Raw genomic sequence first — 19828 nt, 5'->3', positions numbered from 1 at the left:
AATTATATTAATATAGCCACAGCAGCTTCCATTGTTTATATGTCTACATCCTTTCACTTTTCACCTTTCTGTAGACATTTTGGGTCTCTTTTGTATATAACTGGGTTGTATCATTATCTGAAAATGTCTTTAACTGGAGGATTTTACTCCATTTACACTTACTGCAATTTCTGATATATTGGGATTTAAACATACCACCTTAACAATTGTTTTCCTTGTCACTTTTCCCGGGTTTTCAGTCTTGCTTTCTTTTTAGGTTGATTACTTTTTTTTCCCGTTGTTCTATTTTATCCCACTAGTATATAGTAATATACTTTTACAAATCTTTTAATGTGGTTACCCTAAATATTACAACATGCAACTCTGAATATTCAAGTCTAATATAAAATGATGGCTTAAACCTTTCCTCAGACATAATGACTTTAAAACTTTTCCATTTATCCTCCTCTCAATTTACATAACATTGTTTTCATGTACTTTAGTCCTATTTTCTTTTTAATGCTAAAGATACTACTTTAGGTTTAATATCACTATATATATATATATATATATATATATATTTTTTTTTTTTTTTTTTTTTAAAGAGAAAAAGAGAATGCATGAAAGTTGAGGAGGGGCAGAGGGAAAACGAATTTTAAGCTCCATGCTCTGCATGGATCAACACCTGAGCCACCCAGGCGCCCCTGTTTTAAAATCACTATTAACTTAAACCCCCATATTTACCCTTTCTGTTATTCCTCATTCCTTTTTTCATCTCCAATCTTCTATCTGGCATCATTTTCCTTCTACTTAATGACATCATTTTTGTGGTTAGGAAAAATTTCTCACTTTTTGTGTGATATGTTATTTTTTTAATTTTAGAGAAAAAGAGCATGCATGCAAGCAGGAGACGGGGGGAGGGAGACAGAGAGAGAGAGAGAGAGAGAGAGAAAGAATCTCAAGCGGGTTCCATGCTCAGCGCGGAGAGTAGGAATATTAATTTTACCTTTCACACTCTTATTGTTAACATTTGTGCTTGGTATAGAAATCTAGATTTGCAGTTATTTTAATTCCATCACTCTGAAGATGCCATTCCATTGTCTTCTGATTGCCACTGGTTTTACAGTCTGTTATCATATATTTGCTCCTTTGGAACATGCCTCATTTCTTCCACTGCTCTAGACTTTTTTCCCTAGTTCTTAAAAATGGTAATATCTACATAATTATGACTTTCTCTGAATGTATCTTGCTTGAGGTTTGTGGGACTTCCAGAACCTACAGTGTGGGAGGCCGGACCCCGGTGCCAGGCTGAGACCGGGTCGAGCAACGGCTCCCTGTTGACTCAGCCAACCCGGTGGTTCCCCCTCCCATTCCCCCATTTGCAAAGGCATACGAAAGCCTTGTCAAGGCTGAGAAAGTTAATTCCTGAAGCCTGTGGTCTGTGGGTGTTGGCAGTAATGTTACCCCCCTTTTCTACCCCAGGTCAAATAGAAACAAACATGGGAACTGTGTTTTGCTAGCAATCTATCAACAAGGTCTTGTTGTGACCCGTTTAGAAAGTTCACAAGGTACACAGAACTAAATGTTTTGGCTGGCAGCGATCATGTGAAACCTGTTCTTAGAATGACCTGATCCATAAGAGTCTTATATTATAAAAGATTGTGTACAGCAACAATAAAGCCGTCACTTGGGCCATCAGCCCAGGGGACCCTCCTATTCCCACACTGGCTTCTCTTCTCTTTTTTTTTCTTACATTCCCCTACCCTCAGGACCCTGATCTCGGTGTTTGTTGCGCTGGTCGGAACACTACAGCTTGATGATTTTCATAAAATTTAAAGGTTTCTTAAGAATTAACTTCAAACATTCTTTCTTGTCTTTCTGGAACTGCAATTACATTAATGTTGGCCCATCTCTGTGTTATATTCTTTTCTGGTTCTCTCCCATCCTTTGGACTCTCTATACATTATTCTGAATTTTTTTTCTTCTGACCAAACTTAATTCACAATTCCTTCAGCTATATTTCATCTGGTGTTAAACTCGCTCACTAAATTCTTAATTTTAGCTTTGTTTTTATTTTTTAAATTCCTAATTCTATACTGAATTTTATCCAGAATTTAACAGAATAAGAGAGAAGCAATAAGTACAGTAAAACATACATAATATTAGTCTGTACAATGTACAGGATGGCATGAAAGTAGGCAGGGGAATTTAACACTTCAATGGACACCTAAAGCTTAAGTTAAGTTGGAAATCGTATGAAACAGTTTGAGAAGGGAGATCACTATGAGCTTGAGTATGAAAACATGAAGTATATTCCCCCACATGTTTGGGGAATTACAAATTGATATGACTAAAATTTAGGGGCAGACTAGGTAGGTGGAGAATAATGGAGGAAGACTAAAAAGAAGGCAAGGGCCAGATCACAGAAGACCTTACATACTAGATGAAGAGTTTATACCTCACCCTATAAGAAGGTTAACAAAGAAAAAAAACGGTAAATTTATTCTAGAAAGGTCATTCAGGCAGAATTATGGGAAAAGGTATGAGGACAAAATAAGGCACAAATCAATTAGTAAATCTACTGGAATATCAAAGCCAGAGAAGACCAGAGCCAGAATCACAGCACCAATACAGAAGGATGGACTAATATGGTAAAGTACTGTACCCAGTCTTCAGGGACTGAATATGAAAAGGAAATAAGGTCTAATCCCAGCTTTCAAGCACTAGTCAGAGATAAGAGTACCACAGAACATTTAGAAGAAAGACAGTGTAGGATAATACCATCTCATTTAGATCTCTTCTAGTAAAAAGGCTATGCAAGTATACAGAAGAGGTTACTATTAGAGCACATATCAGTAAAATCTGTGTTGTACCTTGAATTCTGATTATCATCCTTCAAATATAATGGCAAAGATTTTTAAAATATTTTTTATTACATCTATACCATATTTACATATAAGTATTTACCTTAACTTCTAGATATTTTCCTATTATGTTATTTTAATTAAAACAAAACCATGTTTTTTCTTACTTAAGGATTTGATTAAGGTTTTAAAACTCAAGACACTTTAGGGGCACTTATTTGGCTCAGATGGTAAAGCATGCAATTCTTGATCTCAAGGTAGGGAGCCCAAGCCCTACACTGGGTGTAGATCTTATTTAAAACAAAACAAAACAAAACAAAACAAAGCAAAACAAAAACTGGGGCACCTCGGTGGCTCAGTTAAGAATCTGACTTTGGCTCAGGTCATGATCTTGTGGTTCATGAGTTCTAACCCCATATCAGGCTCTACTGTCAACATGGAGCCTGCTTCCGATCCTCTGTCTGTGCCCCTCACCAGCTCATGCTCTCTCTCTCTCAGAAATAAACATTTAAAAGAAAAAAACTGAGAATGTTTTAAGTTTGCAAAGACAAAAGATTAATAAAAGTAACTTTACCTTTCAAATGTGACTTAAAAAAATTTTTTTAATGTTTATTCATTTTTGAGAGACAGAGAGAGACAGAGCATGATGAGCAGGAAGGGGCAGAGAGAAGGAGACACAGAATCCGAAGCAGGCTCCCAGGCTCCGAGCCGTCAGCACAGAGCCCGACGAGGGGCTTGAACTCACGAACTGCGAGATCATGACCTGAGCCGAAGTCGGACGCTCAATCGACTGAGCCACCCAGGCACCCCTCAAATGTGACTTTTTAACAGCAAAATAGAAAAGTGGTAAACCGTCTCCATTAAAAAAACAAAACAAAACAAACAAAAAAACAATACTCCCAACAAAACTAAAGGTAAGCTTACATGTTGAGCTAATTCAGATAGTACATAAAGACATGGACAACCACCTTATTTTAACCCCCCCAAAAAAAGTATTTACTGAATCTTATATTCAAGTTTTCCATATACAATTCGAAATAAATTATCCTTGAAAATAAGATGTTTAAACCATGCAACATAATCTCTGCAATTGTACCTAGTTAATATAATATTTGCCTTAAGTATACCAGACAAATATTTACAAAATAAAAACCAGCAGAAGTATTTTTGTATCTGACAGCCTGACATTCTAATCCACTGGATTAACATTGTTTCCTAAATATAGTAATATAAAAAAATCTCTTTGGGTACTCAACACATTAGAAGTACAACTATCTATTTATAATTGCCAACTTCCAACAATATGACACATCAGTAAACACCAACACTTTAGCTATCGTTATGTGAAATGACAAGTGAGAAACAAAACTCTCAATAACGATGGGTCACCAAATTCTTTCGTCTAACAGTTATTATAAAAAAAATTTATTTAAGAAACCTAAATACACATTCATGATTAAACATTTTAAAATTCAACTAAAATGTTATAAAATTTCCTTTTTCTCTTTTACAAAACAAAGTCTCAAACATAAAAGGTTAAATTTAATGTTAAATATTTCTTTTTTGGGGGGGGAATTGTTTTCTGATACTATCTTAGTAAATTATTTATTCAGCCGCTTTTTTAGGTTCTCAAGGTGTTCCATTTCAACATCCTGTAATGCCAGTACTATTGCTTTAGACAAGGAGGGATTAAATGAAATCGTCATTAGACAACACAAATCTATTAAATCTCTCTGACACTTCTGCAAACCTTCCAGGAACTTTTGGTATTGAAGAGGATCCTTCTTTAACTGTTTCATTTCTGGTACTGAAAACCCTATCAGACTAGTAAGTATCTCATCCACAAAGTCTACATCTAGATATCCAGTACCATCAGAAATCTTTGCTGTTATACTCCAAATGCCACCAGAACTTGAAAGATTTCCAGTTAAGGTTACAATAAATGCTTTGACCTTCACTGTTGTAACTTCCTTTGGTTTGCTGGCCATTAGGACAGACAAATAGATAAAGGGCGGAGAATACAAATCCATGGCAATAGAAAGATTAGTGTTGTTCTCTGATGGTCTTAAAGAACAAGACTGTAAATGATGATCATTTTCATTAGAAAGGTGTGAACTCCTTTTTGGTACATAATTTACCAGCTCTCCCTTTGATATTTTATTTAAGGAATGTCCATCTGCACTGCTGAAGGTTTGTTTTACTTTATTACCTGTCTCTGAGTCCTTATCTTTATTTGTAAAATCATGGGGTAGGGGTACATTACTATGAACTGAAAAAACGCTACTGTTTTTGTCTTCAACAGATGGACAACTAAATAATTTGTCTTCATTAGTCACTTGTTCGGATACATTTTTTTCATTCCAATTACGGTTTCCACTTTTGCAAATCAAAGAAAAATTATTTGGAGTATTAGGTTTATGTAAAAATCTCTCTATGCTTTCATCTGGGGTTCTGCTCAAAGTCAATGGCTGTAATTCTTTAGTCTTCATTTGTTCTTTCTGGACAGTTTCTTCTAAAAGCAAGGCCTCCTCCAATGAAAAGTCATCTAATTCCCCATCAGTGAAATGCATAGGTTGATTTGGTTGTTTCTCCTTTGGTTTTGGAGAAATAATATGTCGTGATTCAAAACTTGACTGTCTTGTGGGAACAGTATTTGAGGAACTACCTGTGCTGAAGCATCTTCTTCCTAAGGAGGTGTCATTATTTGCTGCAAGCTCATTTTCATCAAGACTTGCCAAGAGTTCTTCATCAGAAGGTCCTAATGCAGGATCCAGAACATCTGTAATTCCAGGGATGGTCTGGTTACAATTATTTGGTATGACTGAAACTACAGGATCAGGTTCCCCAATTAATCTTGCAAGTACTTTTTCTTGGGCATATTCCTCTGAAAGGGCATCTACTTCTCCTCCCAAAATCTTCACATTTTCTGGTTTCAATAAAAGAACACCAAGACGGAAAGAAATGTTTCCATAAATCAAAATTTTTGTACCTGGGGCAAGATCACTATGAAGAGCTGGAATAGACTGATATTCCATTCCCTGCATTTGTACAACTCCATCAGTTAGTTGTAACATCAACATTCGTGAAGGCTTTGCTTCCCAAGGTTTTAGGGTTACTTGTGTTTCAGCTGTAACTAAGTCATTCGTTGTATTCTTTCCTCTCAACTTTTGTATCTGGGAATATGCAGGTTGACTTACATCAACCAATGAATTAATCTGCAAAGCAAAAAATCCATTCAGTTCTCCTTTTGGAACTTCTAAAATGCCGTCAGGTAAAACAGGATGTTCCAAATCTCTCAGGTCAGTAAGGAGCCACTGCTCAAACACTTGTTTATTCATTTGTGCCTGACTCAAATTAACATTATCATTTTCTTCTTGGATCCAGTTAATACAAGCTTCCAACCACATTAGAGGTACTTTAACATGCCACGTAGCTAAAAGCCAGGTTTCAACTCTTAATGCAATATTAGTTACACTCATTTCTTTTAAAATAAAAGAAATATTATGCATGTATTACCTGAAAACAAAAAACAAAAAAAAATTATAATTCAGTATATTTAAATACAGTTTCTACAATTCTCTACAATGCACAGGTATAACCACACCCTTTAGATTTTTCTCTCTTCAACATCTTAAAATTCTTTGACTTTCTACATGGCCAAAATTCAAATACCACAAGTAATCCGGTTATATAATGAGAAAAGCAAAAGGTTTGAGACAGATATATTCCGATTTGAAAGCTAGTTCTGTCAAGTTACAAGTTCTGTGGCCTAATACAAATTTCTTAACTTCTCTAACCCAGTTTTTTCATCTGTAAAATGTCAATACCACCATTTATCTTCCAGGGTTGTTGTGAAGATTGTACAATTAACATTTGTAAAGTATAATGTCAGACCTATGAAAGACACTCAGTAAATGGTAGTTATTATATTAATAACCAGATTCTAATCATTTAAAATTTAGTCAAGAAACAATAGTCGCTAAGGTTGTTTTCCTACGTATAATTCATGTTCTATTAAAATGTTTACCATTAGGGTGCCTGGGTGGCTCAGTCAGTTAAGCACCCAACTTCGGTTCAGAACATGATCTCAGAGTTTGTGAATTCAATCAAGACTGCGTCAGGCTCTGTAATAACAGCTCAGAGCCTGGAGCCTGCTTCAGATTCTGTGTCTCCCTCTCTCTCTGCCCCTCCCCTGCTCACAATCTCTCTCTCTCTCTCAAAAATAAACATTTTTTAAAAATTAAAAAAAAAAACACTTTACCATTCTGTTTGCCCATTTAGCACTTAAATATGTGGTCTATGAATAAAAATATAGTAACAATAGACTCTGTGCTGATGTAAAGTATCTTATTTGTTTCACTAAATAAAACTCAACGGTCCTTCCTACGAGATACGAGATAAATGTACTTCTGATTTCTCAATATAAAAGCAGTAGCAAAACACTATTAAACACCAATTAACACTGTGTTCACAAAAGTATATTTTTTCTCCCACAGATCAAAATATCTAAGAGTTAAAATTTATAAAAGTTTTAACATGTCCACAAGAAAACTTACCATTTGAACAGGAACATATAGGATTTGATGCTAGGATTTGGAACTGGTTGGTCAGTGGAGTAATTGTAACCTCTACTGTTCAGAAATGGCCCTGGGACAAGAAGTGGTAAGGGTTATAAGGCAACGGCACAGAAAGAATCACTGGTCTATCTGTATGAGTGTTAAGAGTTTGGTGGTATGGTTTTGGGGGTTCCTATTATCAATCAGGGCAGAGTAGAGGTAAAATAATAAAAACATGAGGTTTTGAGTGAGCTAAATAGAAGCAAGTGACCATGAGAAATTTACACACTCCCTCTTAGTGTATTTCTTTATCTATATGCTTAACCTCACAGGGGACTGTAAAAATTAAAGATAGGAGAGGATGGCCCACAGGGCACTGGCACAGGCACGTATCTTAGGCAGCTGGGTCAACTGACCCAAAGGGAAGATCCAGCTGAACTCCGCATCCCTATTGACCTGTCAGTCACAGGGTTTACAGCAGCTTCTGTAGGCTGAGAAGTGGGTGCCCAGAAAGTGTCCAAGGTCCACATGCAAAAGAAATGAAAGCTGAAGCAGGCAAAACCAACTCAAGCTGAAACAGAACAGTACAGCCTACAGAGAGAGAAAAGTGTCCAAGGCCGAGGACACTGTGGCTCTGGGATCCCATGGTAGTTGCAGCAGTGGAGACGGCCCAGGAGATGATGACCATCCTCTAGACCTAATTCCAGCAAAACAGGGATGAAGTCCTAGATAACCTCTTAGACTTTAAGACATCAAGCAGAAATCCATGAACACTACCACATAAATGGACAGGAGAATAAGAAAGTGCCTATTCAAAGGATTGGAATTTTACATGCCTTCATGGAATATGAAATTTTAGCAAAGCTTGAATTATATTCTCATGAAAAGGCATTAAATTATTTCTGTGTATTATACAGTAGGTCCTTTCAGTTTTTGGAGAAAAATAAATCTATCTTCTTTACGTGAACTTAAAGCTTACCCTAATGTACAACATGGTGACTATAGCTAATAATACTACCTGTATTCGAAAGCTGCTAAGAGAGTAAATCTTTTTTTTTTTTTTTTTTAATGTTTATTTATTTTTGAGACAGAGAGTTAGAGCATGAACAGGGAAGGGTCAGAGAGAGGGAGACACGGAATCTGAAGCAGGCTCCAGGCTCCAAGCTGTCAGCACAGAGCCCGATGCGGGGCTCGAACTCACAAACTGTGAGATCATGACCTGAGCCGAAGTTGGAAGCTCAACCGACTGAGCCACCCAGGCGCCCCAAGAAAGTAAATCTTAAAAGTTCTCATGACAAGAAAAAAAAAAAAATCTGTAACTATAGAAGGTGATGAATGCTAACTATTAACTAGACTTACTATGGTGATCATTTTGCAATGTACACAAATATCAAATCATTGTTGAACCATTGAACCTAATATAATGTTTGTATCAATTACACTTCAATTTTTAAAAGACACCAAAAAAGCTTACTGAAAGACTTCATTTTTTTACCTCATGTCTCTTAGAAATTTAATGAGTATACATTGTCTGGTCCCCTATGTCTTTTAGCTTAAGCAACATATATCAATACTGACTTTTTCTTTATTAGATGTAGTTTAAAAAAAAATGTTTTTAAAAAAGAAAAGGGGTTAATGTTTTTTCCCCCAAAAGTTTTTCTTGAGGGTCAGGGGCTTTATCTATGAGAAAGTAGTAAATAGTTATTTGTAACCTGTGTTAAGCAGCAGACAGCCTTAAAATAGTCTTTTCCACCTAAGAGTTAGAACAATAAATACTAGCATAATTGTTTGGGCTGCTTTTAGTTTCTCTTAATCAAAATAACTAGACGACAGAATTCAAGAACTGGCTACCCGTTATTACTTGGTATGCTGATAATCATTTAAAAGTAAAGACTATCGTGCAAAATAAATAAATAAACAAAACAAAACAGATGGAAGAGCCACTATATAATCTAGTGGTTCAGAATACAACTCTGGAGCCAAATTACACTTATAAACTCTGTGACCCTAAACAAGTGGTCATGTTATTAACAAATGGTTAAAATTTAAAGGAGTTATAGTTGTGAGGATTACATAAATAACATTTTAGAGGAGGAGCTAAAAAAAAAAGGTCATTATCATTACAGAACTAGTGAATCTTTACAGTGAAGAAAATGAGAATATATACATATTTTTTTTAATTATTGTGATAAAAATAGACCATGTAAAGACTGATTAGAAGACTCTTTAATAAAGACATTTAAGACTATGGCATCCCCGGGGCTCCTGGGTGGCTCAGTCGGTTAAGCATCCGACTTTGGCTCTGGTCATGATTTCGCAGTGAGTTCAAGCCCCTCATCAGGCTCTGTGCTGACAGCTCAGAGCCTGGAGCCTGCTTCAGATTCTGTGTCTCCCTCTCTCTCTGCCCCTCCCCTGCTCATGCTCTGTCTCTCTCTCTCTCCCAAAAATAAACAAACATTTAAATATATATATATATATATATATATATATAAATATATATATATAAAAGAGAAAAGAAAAAGAGAAAAGAAAAGACTATGGTATCCTTATCACAAGTCACAGAGACTGCTTCTGGGCTGGGGGACACCAGAGTACCTCTGGTGGAGGAACCATGAGTACCTCTGGGCTGAGGGACACCAGAGTACCTCTGAAGTGGAGGAACCATGCTGAAAATAAGGGGGACAAATAAATTCTTAAATCCTAAATACTGAACACACACTACTCTCTACCCTACAAAGCACCCAGAAATACCAGCGACTATACTCTCCTAGAAAGACTAGAAAATCTTTCTCTGGGCAATCTTACTACCCTAAAAGAAAAGACCTAAAGATACTAACACAAGAGGTTCTCCAATTAAACAGCCCATTTTGAGAATGCATCTACAGACTCAGAGTTTCTTTTCTTTTTTTTTTAGTGTTTATTTATTTTTGAGAGAGAGGGAGAGAGTGCAAGCAGGGAAAGGGGGCAAAGAGAGAGAGAATCTCAAGCAGGCACCCCACTGTCATCACAGAGGCCAATGTGGGGCTCAAACCCACAAACCATGAGATCATGACCTAAGCCGAAATCAAGAGTTGGACGCTTAACAAACTGAGCCACCCAGGTACCCCCAGACTCAGAGTTCCAACCAGCCTTCTAGTTCCCTTCCCTTAACTGCAACAAGACATCTGAGACAATCTTTTTTAAGCATTTCTTTTTTTTTTTTTAATATTTGTTTATTTTTGAGAGAGAGACACAGAGTGTGAGTGGGGGAGGGGCAGAGAGAGAGACAGAGAGAGAGAGGCACAAAATTTGAAGCAGGCTCCAGGCTCTGAGCTTCAGCACAGAGCCTGACGCAGGGCTCGAACTCAGGAGCTGTGAGATCATGACCCGAGCCAAAGTGGTACACTTAACAGACTGAGCCATTGAGGCGCCCCTCTAAGACAATCTTGTAACAATAGGCACATTAAATAAAAAATGCAATGAAATGACTATGAAGAGAGACAAAAACTCCAAAAAAGCTATTTTTAATATCATCAGAAAGATAATAATATCCAGGTAATAAGAATCGGATTCTGTAACAAGAAATATTCATAGGACAAAAACAACTCTTAGAAATTTAAAATGATAGCAGAAATGAAACACAGTACACTGAATGGAAGATAAAGTTAATAAAATCTCTTCCAAAAGGAAAACACTGATTTCCAAAGAAATCAATGAAACACAAGGGAAAAAAAAAAAAAAAAAAGCCCCATAAGTCTAACAGACTAGGAGTTCCAGAAAGACGAAAAAGAGAAAACAAAGGAGGGAGAAGGATTAATCAAAGAAATAAATTTACAATTTCCAGGACTTAAAGAAAAGAGCTTCCAGATGGAAAGAACCCAATACAGTGAATAAAACAGACATGTAACAAGGCATTATCTTTATGAAATTTTAGACAGGGACAAAGATGCTGCAAGCTTCCAGAAAAGGATGACAAATATCAATGAATGCAAATGGTTTTAGATTTCTCAATAGAAGCTAGAAGGTAAATGAGCAATTCCTTCAAATTTCTTAATGAAAATTATTTCTAACCTTCTACCCAGGCAGACTATCAATCAAGTATGACAGTGAAATTAAACATTTTCAGATCAGCATTGTCTAAAACAATTTTTGTAAAGGAGGATGTGCACTGCACTATTATAACAGAAATAAACCAAGAAAGAGGAAGAAATGAGAGGAAAAGCATTATAGCAAAAAGTATGTGCACGATGTAAAGGCAAACAGCCCAGAAGGTCCAAAGAGAAATTATTTTTCAAGAAGATAAATCCTGTAAGACCACTATTTCCAGGATCTCATGTCTTTTTCTTGGTTTACACTTCTCTTAGAGCATCAATATATCTCAATATAGGGGAGAGATAAAAGTAACTGTAGGAGTTAGGGGTTAAACTGATAAAAATATAGAGAAAACAAAACAAGGCCATTCAAGAGAAAAGAAAATGTTGTACTGGAAAGATAAAGCAGTACTAGTATACTACTAAGCTTAGTTATAAATAACGTATGTGTTCATAACAGACCCTCTGAATACTAACCTGACAAAAATTTTAACTTAGCTATACTGATTTTTTTAATTTTTTTAAAAAGTTTATTTATTTATTTATTTTGAGAGAGCGAGCAAGCAGAAGCAGAAGAGGGGCAGAGAGAGGTGTTGTACACTTGAAACTAATGTAATATTGTGTGTCAACTATACTCAAATTAAAAAAGAAAAAAAAATAATGGTATGAAAGACAAAATACTGTCCCCCTGAGATCAAGAATAAAGCAGATGGGGGCACCTGGGTGGCTCAGTCAGTTAAGCGTCCGACTCTTGATTCCAGCTCAGGTCACAATCTCGCGGTTCATAGGATCAAGCCCTACACCAGGCTCTGCGTTAACAGCACAGAGCCTGCTTGGGATTCTCTTTCTCCCTCTCTCTCTGACCCTGCTTGCACACTCTCTCTCAAAATAAATAAATAAACATTAAAAAAAGAAGAAGAAGAAGAAAGCAGACATCGAACTCACTTCAGCACATATAATAAAATTGGAATGATACAGAATATTAGCAGGGGCCTCTGTGCAAGTATGACATGTAAATTTGTGAAGCGTTCCATACTTTTATGAAATAAAAACTAAACAACAATACACACACGCAGATGTCTACTCTCAACATTTTAACATTTACAGGAGGCCCATGTGAGTGCAATAAAGAAATAAAAGGTTTATAAATTAAAACAGAAAAAAAAAAATAGCACGCAGAAAGACATACAGACCAATAGAACAGAATACAGAACCCAGAAATAAACTCTCATAAATACAGTCAAATAATCTTCAACAAGGGTGCCAAGATTACACAACAAAGAAAGGATAAGGTCTTCAGTAAATGGTGCTGGAAAAACTGAATATCCACATGCAAAAGAATAAAAACGGACCCTTATACCATATTCAAAAATTAAAATGGAGATCTAATGTTTATTTTTGAAAGAGACAGAGTATGAATAGGGGAGGGGCAGACAGACAGCAAAACACAATTCACAGCAGGCTCCAGGCTCTGAACTGTCAGCACAGAGGTAAAATGGAGATCTAAACATAAGACCTAAAATTATAAAACTATTAGAGAAAATATTGGAGGAAAAACTTCAAGACACTGGAACAGGCAATGATTTCTTGGATATATCACTAAAAGAACAAGTAAAATCAAAAACAGACAAATAGGACTACATCAAACTCAAAAACTGTGCAGCAAGAGAAACAATAGAATAAAAAAGCAAGCTACAGAATAGGAGAAACATTTGGAAACCATTATCTGATAAGGGGTTAATACCCAGAATATATAAAGAAGCCAATAACAATAACAAAAAAAAATTTAAATGGGCAAAAAAACACATTTTCCCAAAGATATACAAATGGCCAACAAGCATATAAAAAGATGCACACCATCATCACAAGGGAAATGCAAATCAAAACTGCAATGAGATATCACATCACACACCTCAGAATGGCAACTAGCCAAAATAAAACCACAGAAAATAACAAGCGTTAGTGAAGATGTGGACAAATTGGAACGCTTACCCACTATTGGTGGGATTGAAAAATGGCACAGCAGCTATGGAAAACAGTATGGAGGTACCTCAAAAAACGAAAAATAGAACTACCATATGTCCAGCAATCCCACTTCCAGGTATATATCCAAAAGAATCAAAAATAATCTTAAATAGGTATTTGCATACTCACATTCACCATGGCATTATTCACAACTCACAAGGTATAGAAGCAATCTAATTGTTCAACAACGGATGAATGGGTAAAGAAAACGTGGTATATAGATAAGAAGGAATATTATCTAGCCTTTAAGAAAAAGGAAGAAAATCATGTCATATTTAATAACGTACATTAACCTTAAGGGAATTATGCTAAGTGAAATAATCTAATCACAAGGGACAAATACTGCAAGACTCCACTTACATGAAGTATCTAACGTAATCAAACTCATAAAAATAGAAAGTAGAACTGTGGCTGCCAGAGACAGGGGAAGGAAAAATGGATATGGGATCTCATTCATGCAAGATGAAAAAGTTACAGAGATCTGTTGTACAACAACATGTATATAGTTAACAATATCATAACTGTTAAAATAAAAATTGCTTAGAGGATGGGGTGCCTGGGTGGCTCAGTCAGTTAAGCACCCAACTTTGGCTCAAGTCATGATCTCACAGTTCATGAGTTCGAGCCCCACGTCAGGCTCTGTGCTGACAGCTCGGACCTGGAGCCTGCTTTGGATTCTGTGTCTCCCTCTCTCTCCGCCTCTCCCCTCACTCTCTCTCTCTCAAAAATAAATGCTAAAAAAATTTTTTAAATTGCTTAGAGGGTAGGTGTTTTCCACAATAAGAAAAAGAGAGGGAAATCAAGAAGGAAGAGGAAAAAAAGAAAATTACTCCTAAAATAAAGATAATATGAATATTTATCAAGAAAGCACCAAAGAATCTACAAAATAGCTACATCGCCTAATAAATGAGTTAGCAAGATACATCTTTTTCCTGCTCCATTTTTCACACTTTTGTGCTTTTTGTTGACGATTTCACTGTTTAAAATGGTCCCCAGCATAGTGCTGAAGTGCTGTCTAGTGTTCATAAATGCATCAAAGCTGCAATGTGTCATATGGAAAAAAATGAATCTAACAAAAATATATGTAGGATATTTACCCTGAAAACTACAAATTACTGATGAAAGAAATCAAAGATGACCAAAACAAATGAAGAGACCAGCTGTGTTGAAGACTCTATCTTAAGGTTTCAGTTCTCCCCAACTGATCTAGAGATTGATTCAGTGCAATTCCATTCAAAATCCCAACATCTGTTTTTTGTAAAAAATGACAAGCTAAGTCTAAAATTCCGAAGGAAAGGCAAAGGAACTGGAATAGTCCAGATAATTTTGAAAACAAAAAACGAAGTTGAAGGACTCACACTATCTGATCTCAAGACTTGGTATAAAACTTCATAATCAAGACAGGAAGGTATTGGCAAAAGGATTAACACAGAAATTAATGGAAAGACAAGACAGTCTAGATATAGACCCACACATAATATGGTCAATTGGTTTTCTACAAAGTTGCAGTGACAATTCAATGGAAACAGGATAGTCTTTTGAACAACTGGTGATGAAACAACTGAACAATTCATATGCAAAAATATGAACCTCAACCAATACCTCACACTATATATAAAAATTAACTCTAAATGAATCATTGACCTAAATTTGAAAACTAAAACTATAGAAAAGCTATGAGAAAAGTTAAGACAAAATCTTTGTGACCTTGGTTTCTTAGAAGTTTTCTTAGGGAGGGGTGGCTGGGTGGCTCAGTCAGTTAAGCAAGTGTCTTCTGCACAGGTCATGATCTCACAACTTGTGAGTTCAAGCCCCGCATTGGGCTTTGCACTGTCAGTGCAGAGCCTGCTTGGGATTCTCTCTCTTTACCTCTCTTTCTGCCCCTTCCCCACTTGTGCTTTCTTTCTTAGAGTAAATAAGTAAACTTTTAAAAAAGTTTTCTTGGGGACAACAACAAAACTATAATTCATAAAAGAAATTAATGAATTGGGCTTTATCAAAATTTTAAAATTCTGCTCTGTGAAAAACACCATAAGGAATATAAAGCTTTATCGGGGTACCTGGGTGGCTCAGCGGGTTGAGCATCTGACTTCAGCTCAGGTCATGATCTCATGGTTCATGAGTTCAAGCCCCACATCGGGCTCTGTGCTGACAGCTCAGAGCCTGGAGCCTGCTTTGGATTCTGTGTCTCCCTCTCTCTCTACTCCTCCCCCACTCATGCTCTGTCTCTCTCTCTCTCCTTCAAAAATAAATAAAAACATTTAAAAAAAATTTTTTAATAAAAAAAGGAATAAAAAGCCTTATCAAACTCAACACCCAAAAAACAAATAATCCAGTGAAGAAATGGGCATCCTCGCGGAGAAAGAGGATCTCTTTTGCATTGCTGGTGGGAATGCAAGCTGGGGCAGCCACTCTGGAAAACAGTATGGAGGTTCCTCAGAAAACTAAAAATAGAACTACCCTATGAGCCAGCAATTGCACTACTAGGCATTTATCCACAGGGATACAGGTGTGCTGTTTCGAAGGGACACATGCACCCCCATGTTTATAGCAGCACTATCAACAATAGCCAAAGTATGGAAAGAGCCCAAATGTCCATCGATGGATGAACGGATAAAGAAGATATGGTGTGTGTGTGTGTGTGTGTATATATATATATATATATATATACACACACACACACAATAGAGTATTACTCTGCGATCAAAAAGAATGAAATCTTGCCATTTGCAACTACATGGATGGAACTGGAGGGTATTATGCTAAGTGAAAGTAATCAGTCAGAAAAAGACAAAAATCATATGAATTCACTCATATGAGGACTTTAAGAGACAAAACAGTTGAACAAAAAGGAAGGGAAACAAAAATAATATAAAAACAGGGAGGGGGACAAAACAGAAGAGACTCATAAATATGGAGAACAAACTGAGGGTTACTGGAAGGGCTGTGGGAGGGGGGATGGGCTAAATGGGGAAGGGGCATTAAGGAAACTACTCCTGAAATCATTGTTGCACTATATGCTAACTAATTTGGATGTAAATTTTAAAAAATAAAAAATAAAATTAAAAAAAAAAAGAATATAAAGCCACACACATGCGACAAACCACAGACTGAGAGAAATAACTGACAAAAGACTTGTACCCAGAATATAGAAGAATCTATACTTAAAATTTAGTAAGAAAACAAACTTATTTGGGGCATCTGGGTGGCTCAGTCAGTTACATTTCCAACTTTGGCTCAGGTCATGATCTCATGGTTTGTTAGTTCGAGCCCTGCAGCAGGCTCTCTGCTGAGTCAGCACAGAGCCCACTTCAGAAACTCTGTCCCCCACTCTCTCTGTCCCTCCCCTGCTCATGCGTATGCACTCATGCACTCTCTCTCTCTAAAAATTAAACATTAAAAAAAAAGAATAAAAACAAACATGAATAAAACATCTGAATAGACACTTCACCAAAGAAAATATGCAGATAGCAAATAAACACATTAAAATATGCTCAATATTATTAGACATTAGGGAAATGGAAAAGTAAAATCACAGCTGATACTACACATCTATTAGCAATGCTAAAGTAAAAAATAACTGAGCATACCAAAAATTAGAAATTTCCATACATTGCCAGTGGGAATACAAAATAGCACAGCCACTTTGGGAAACAGATAAGCAATTTCTTAGACAGAAAAACACACACTTACCATATAACCCAACAATCACATTATTAGGTATCTACTCAAGAGCAATGAAAACTTTCATTAATTAAAAATCTCTATGTGAATGTTCACAGTAGCTTTATGGCCTCATGGCCCAACGGTAGCATGTGTGACTGCATAGTAGCTTTAAAACCAACATGTCCTTCAACTGGTGAATGGATCAATAAATTACGGTACATCATTGCAATGGAATACTATTCAGTAATAAAAATGAATAAGCTACTAATAGATGCACTATCATGGACAAATGTTGCTATTTATAGACTGTGTCCCCACCAAAATTCATATGCTGAAACTCTAATGCCCAATGTGAAGGTATTAGGCATAGGGCCTTTGAGATGCGTTTAGGTCATAGGGTAGAACACTCATGAAAGAGATTATGGCTTTTGTAAGAGCTCCCCACCCTACCACCACCACAGAGCTACCTTGCCCCTTTCACCATGGGAAGTTACAGTGAAAAGATGGCTGTCCATGAACACAGAAGTGCGTCCTCACCAGACACCAAAACTGCTGACACCTTGATCTTGGACTTACTTCCCAGCCTCCACAGAAGTAAATTTCTGTTGTTTCCAAGCCACCCAGTTTATGGTATTTTTGTTACAGCAGCCTGAACAGACTAAGACAAATGTCAAATGCAGTATGTGAACTGAAAGAAGCCAGACAAAGACTGTACAATTCCATTTATATGGCATTCTGGAAAAAGCAACATTAGCAATAAAAAACAGTTCAATGGTTGCCCAAGACTGACTACAAGGGCATAAAGAAATGTGGGCGGTGATGAAGCTGTTCTATATCATGATCTTGGTAGTGATGGTGATATGCCTATGTTTGTTAAAACACACAGAGATACACACCAAGAAAAACACAAATGTTACTGTATGTAAATTATCTCAGGGTGCCTGGGTGGCTCAGTCGGTTAAGCGTCTGACTTCAGCTCGGGTCATGATCTCGCAGTTCTGTAAGTTTGAACCCCATATTGGGCTCTGTGCTGATAGCTCGGAGCCTGAAACCTGCTTCAGATTCTGTGCGTGTCTCTGTCCGTCTGTCTGTCTGTCTGTCTGTCTGTCTCTCTCTCTCTCTCTCTCTCTCTCTCTCTGCCCCTCCCCCACTCGCGTTCTCTTTCTCTAAAAATAAACATTGAAAAAAATTTTTTTAACTTACCTCAATAAGAAAAACTGAAGGTAAATACCAAAAAACTAGAAATATAACTTTCAAACAAGCTGAGGAAAACAAAGAAAACTATCTAACAGAAGGCACAAACAGCCAACCACCATAAATAGAAACAATAAAATGGTAGAAACATGTCTAAATATACCAGCAATCGTAACGAATATAGATGAACTCACCTGTTAAAAGATACTCTCAAAATGAATAAGCCAAATCCAGTTGTATGCTTAAAAGACCTAAAACAAAATAACATCGAATATAAAATTAATTAAAATAAAGGCATGTTAAAATCAAGCATGATTTCATGAAGCCATAGCTTAGGGACATCTTCAAGACAGAGAGATCTGTACAGCTGACCCTTGAACACAGGTTCCAACTACGCGGGCCCATTTTTATGCAGATTTCTTCCAATAATTATAGAACTGTAAATGTATTTTCTCTTAAACTTTCTTAATATTTTCTCCAGCTTCCTTTACTGTAAAAATACAGTATATACAGTACACAAAATATGTGCTAATTGACTACTTCTGTTATTGGCAAAGCTTGTGGTCAGCAGTAAGTTAATGGTAGCTAATTATAGGGGAGTCAAAAGTTACAAGCAGATTTTCAACTAGGTGGGGGTCAGCATCCCTAATCCCAGCTCTGTTCAGGAGTCAATTGTACTTACATAACCTGATTCCAAAGTGCCATTTAATTGCATCTGTTGTCATATTTTTTAACCTCAAAAATTAAGCCAGATCCATGGGTCTTAGGTATGCTCATTCAGTAAGTTACCTATTTCCTCCACTAAAATTTAAATACGACAGCACTGGCAGATGGACCTAGTATAATTTGCAAAGGTGTTGTATTAATGTAATGATAGTCATTAAGTAAACGGAAATCAGGACAAAGAGTACTTTCAGTTGAGTTATAAATTAAGTGAATTATCAAGCATAAATGCCACAATTACAATTAAGTTGTTTGCAGAATGTTTTGTACTATAAATCACTCTGGGTACAGTATACATCCCTAAAACTATTACAGTACATGCAGCCATATAACACAAATAGCACGTTCTAGCTGAACCTGTTAAATAACAGGAGATAATTTTATGGCTACTTCTAGGAGAAGGAAGGAAAAAATGGGAAAGGAAGAAAGATGGCCTGGCTGTGAATTGAAAAGGTCAAGGCTGGACAGGAAATGAAATGAACAAGGATGAATTTCAGAGACATCAATCCTGGATCCCAGTAGGTACAACTATATAAACAGAGATAAAGATAAAGGTTTGCTGAAGATAAAAGTTAAAACCTATCTGTAAGAGGTTTAGCTTTTTTCAAAATACTTTTACATCTGTAGTATTACCTAAACCTCAAAATAACATGATAGAGTAAGTTCTGTCATCTACTTAAGTGAATAAAACTGAAGCTTGAAGATTAAGACATATTAAGATCATGTATCAAAGCAGGCCCAGAACTAGAAC

The 19828-nt window shown here is 36.4% G+C and overlaps 1 protein-coding gene and 1 non-coding gene across 6 annotated transcripts in view; one reads left to right on the top strand and one right to left on the bottom strand.

Annotated features, from left to right (window-relative positions):
- The window catches only part of RMI1 (RecQ mediated genome instability 1), an 84368-nt gene that overhangs the window by 59793 nt on the left and 4747 nt on the right, over positions 1-19828 (bottom strand). For 2 of the 5 annotated variants that reach the window (XR_007462054.1, XR_007462043.1), the window contains exon 2: positions 18549-18605. Coding sequence is in view for 2 of the 5 variants with exons in the window: in XM_049650444.1 (XP_049506401.1) it covers positions 4445-6352 (1908 nt within the window). In the remaining 3 variants the exon portion in view is untranslated. Of the gene's footprint in view, positions 1-595; positions 6360-7399; positions 7491-18548; positions 18606-19828 lie in introns of those variants that run through there. The other 3 variants (XM_049650444.1, XR_007462029.1, XM_049650528.1) reach the window with 3 other exon arrangements.
- Positions 12407-12509, top strand: LOC125928022 (U6 spliceosomal RNA). Its single transcript, XR_007459535.1, has one exon. It is a non-coding gene; the product is annotated as a U6 spliceosomal RNA (small nuclear RNA).

Source organism: Panthera uncia, chromosome D4, assembly GCF_023721935.1.
Source record: "Panthera uncia isolate 11264 chromosome D4, Puncia_PCG_1.0, whole genome shotgun sequence".
In the NCBI taxonomy this organism is placed as follows: domain Eukaryota; kingdom Metazoa; phylum Chordata; class Mammalia; order Carnivora; family Felidae; genus Panthera; species Panthera uncia.
Note: the sequence above shows the minus strand (reverse complement) of the source record. Positions and strands in the feature narration are given on the sequence as shown.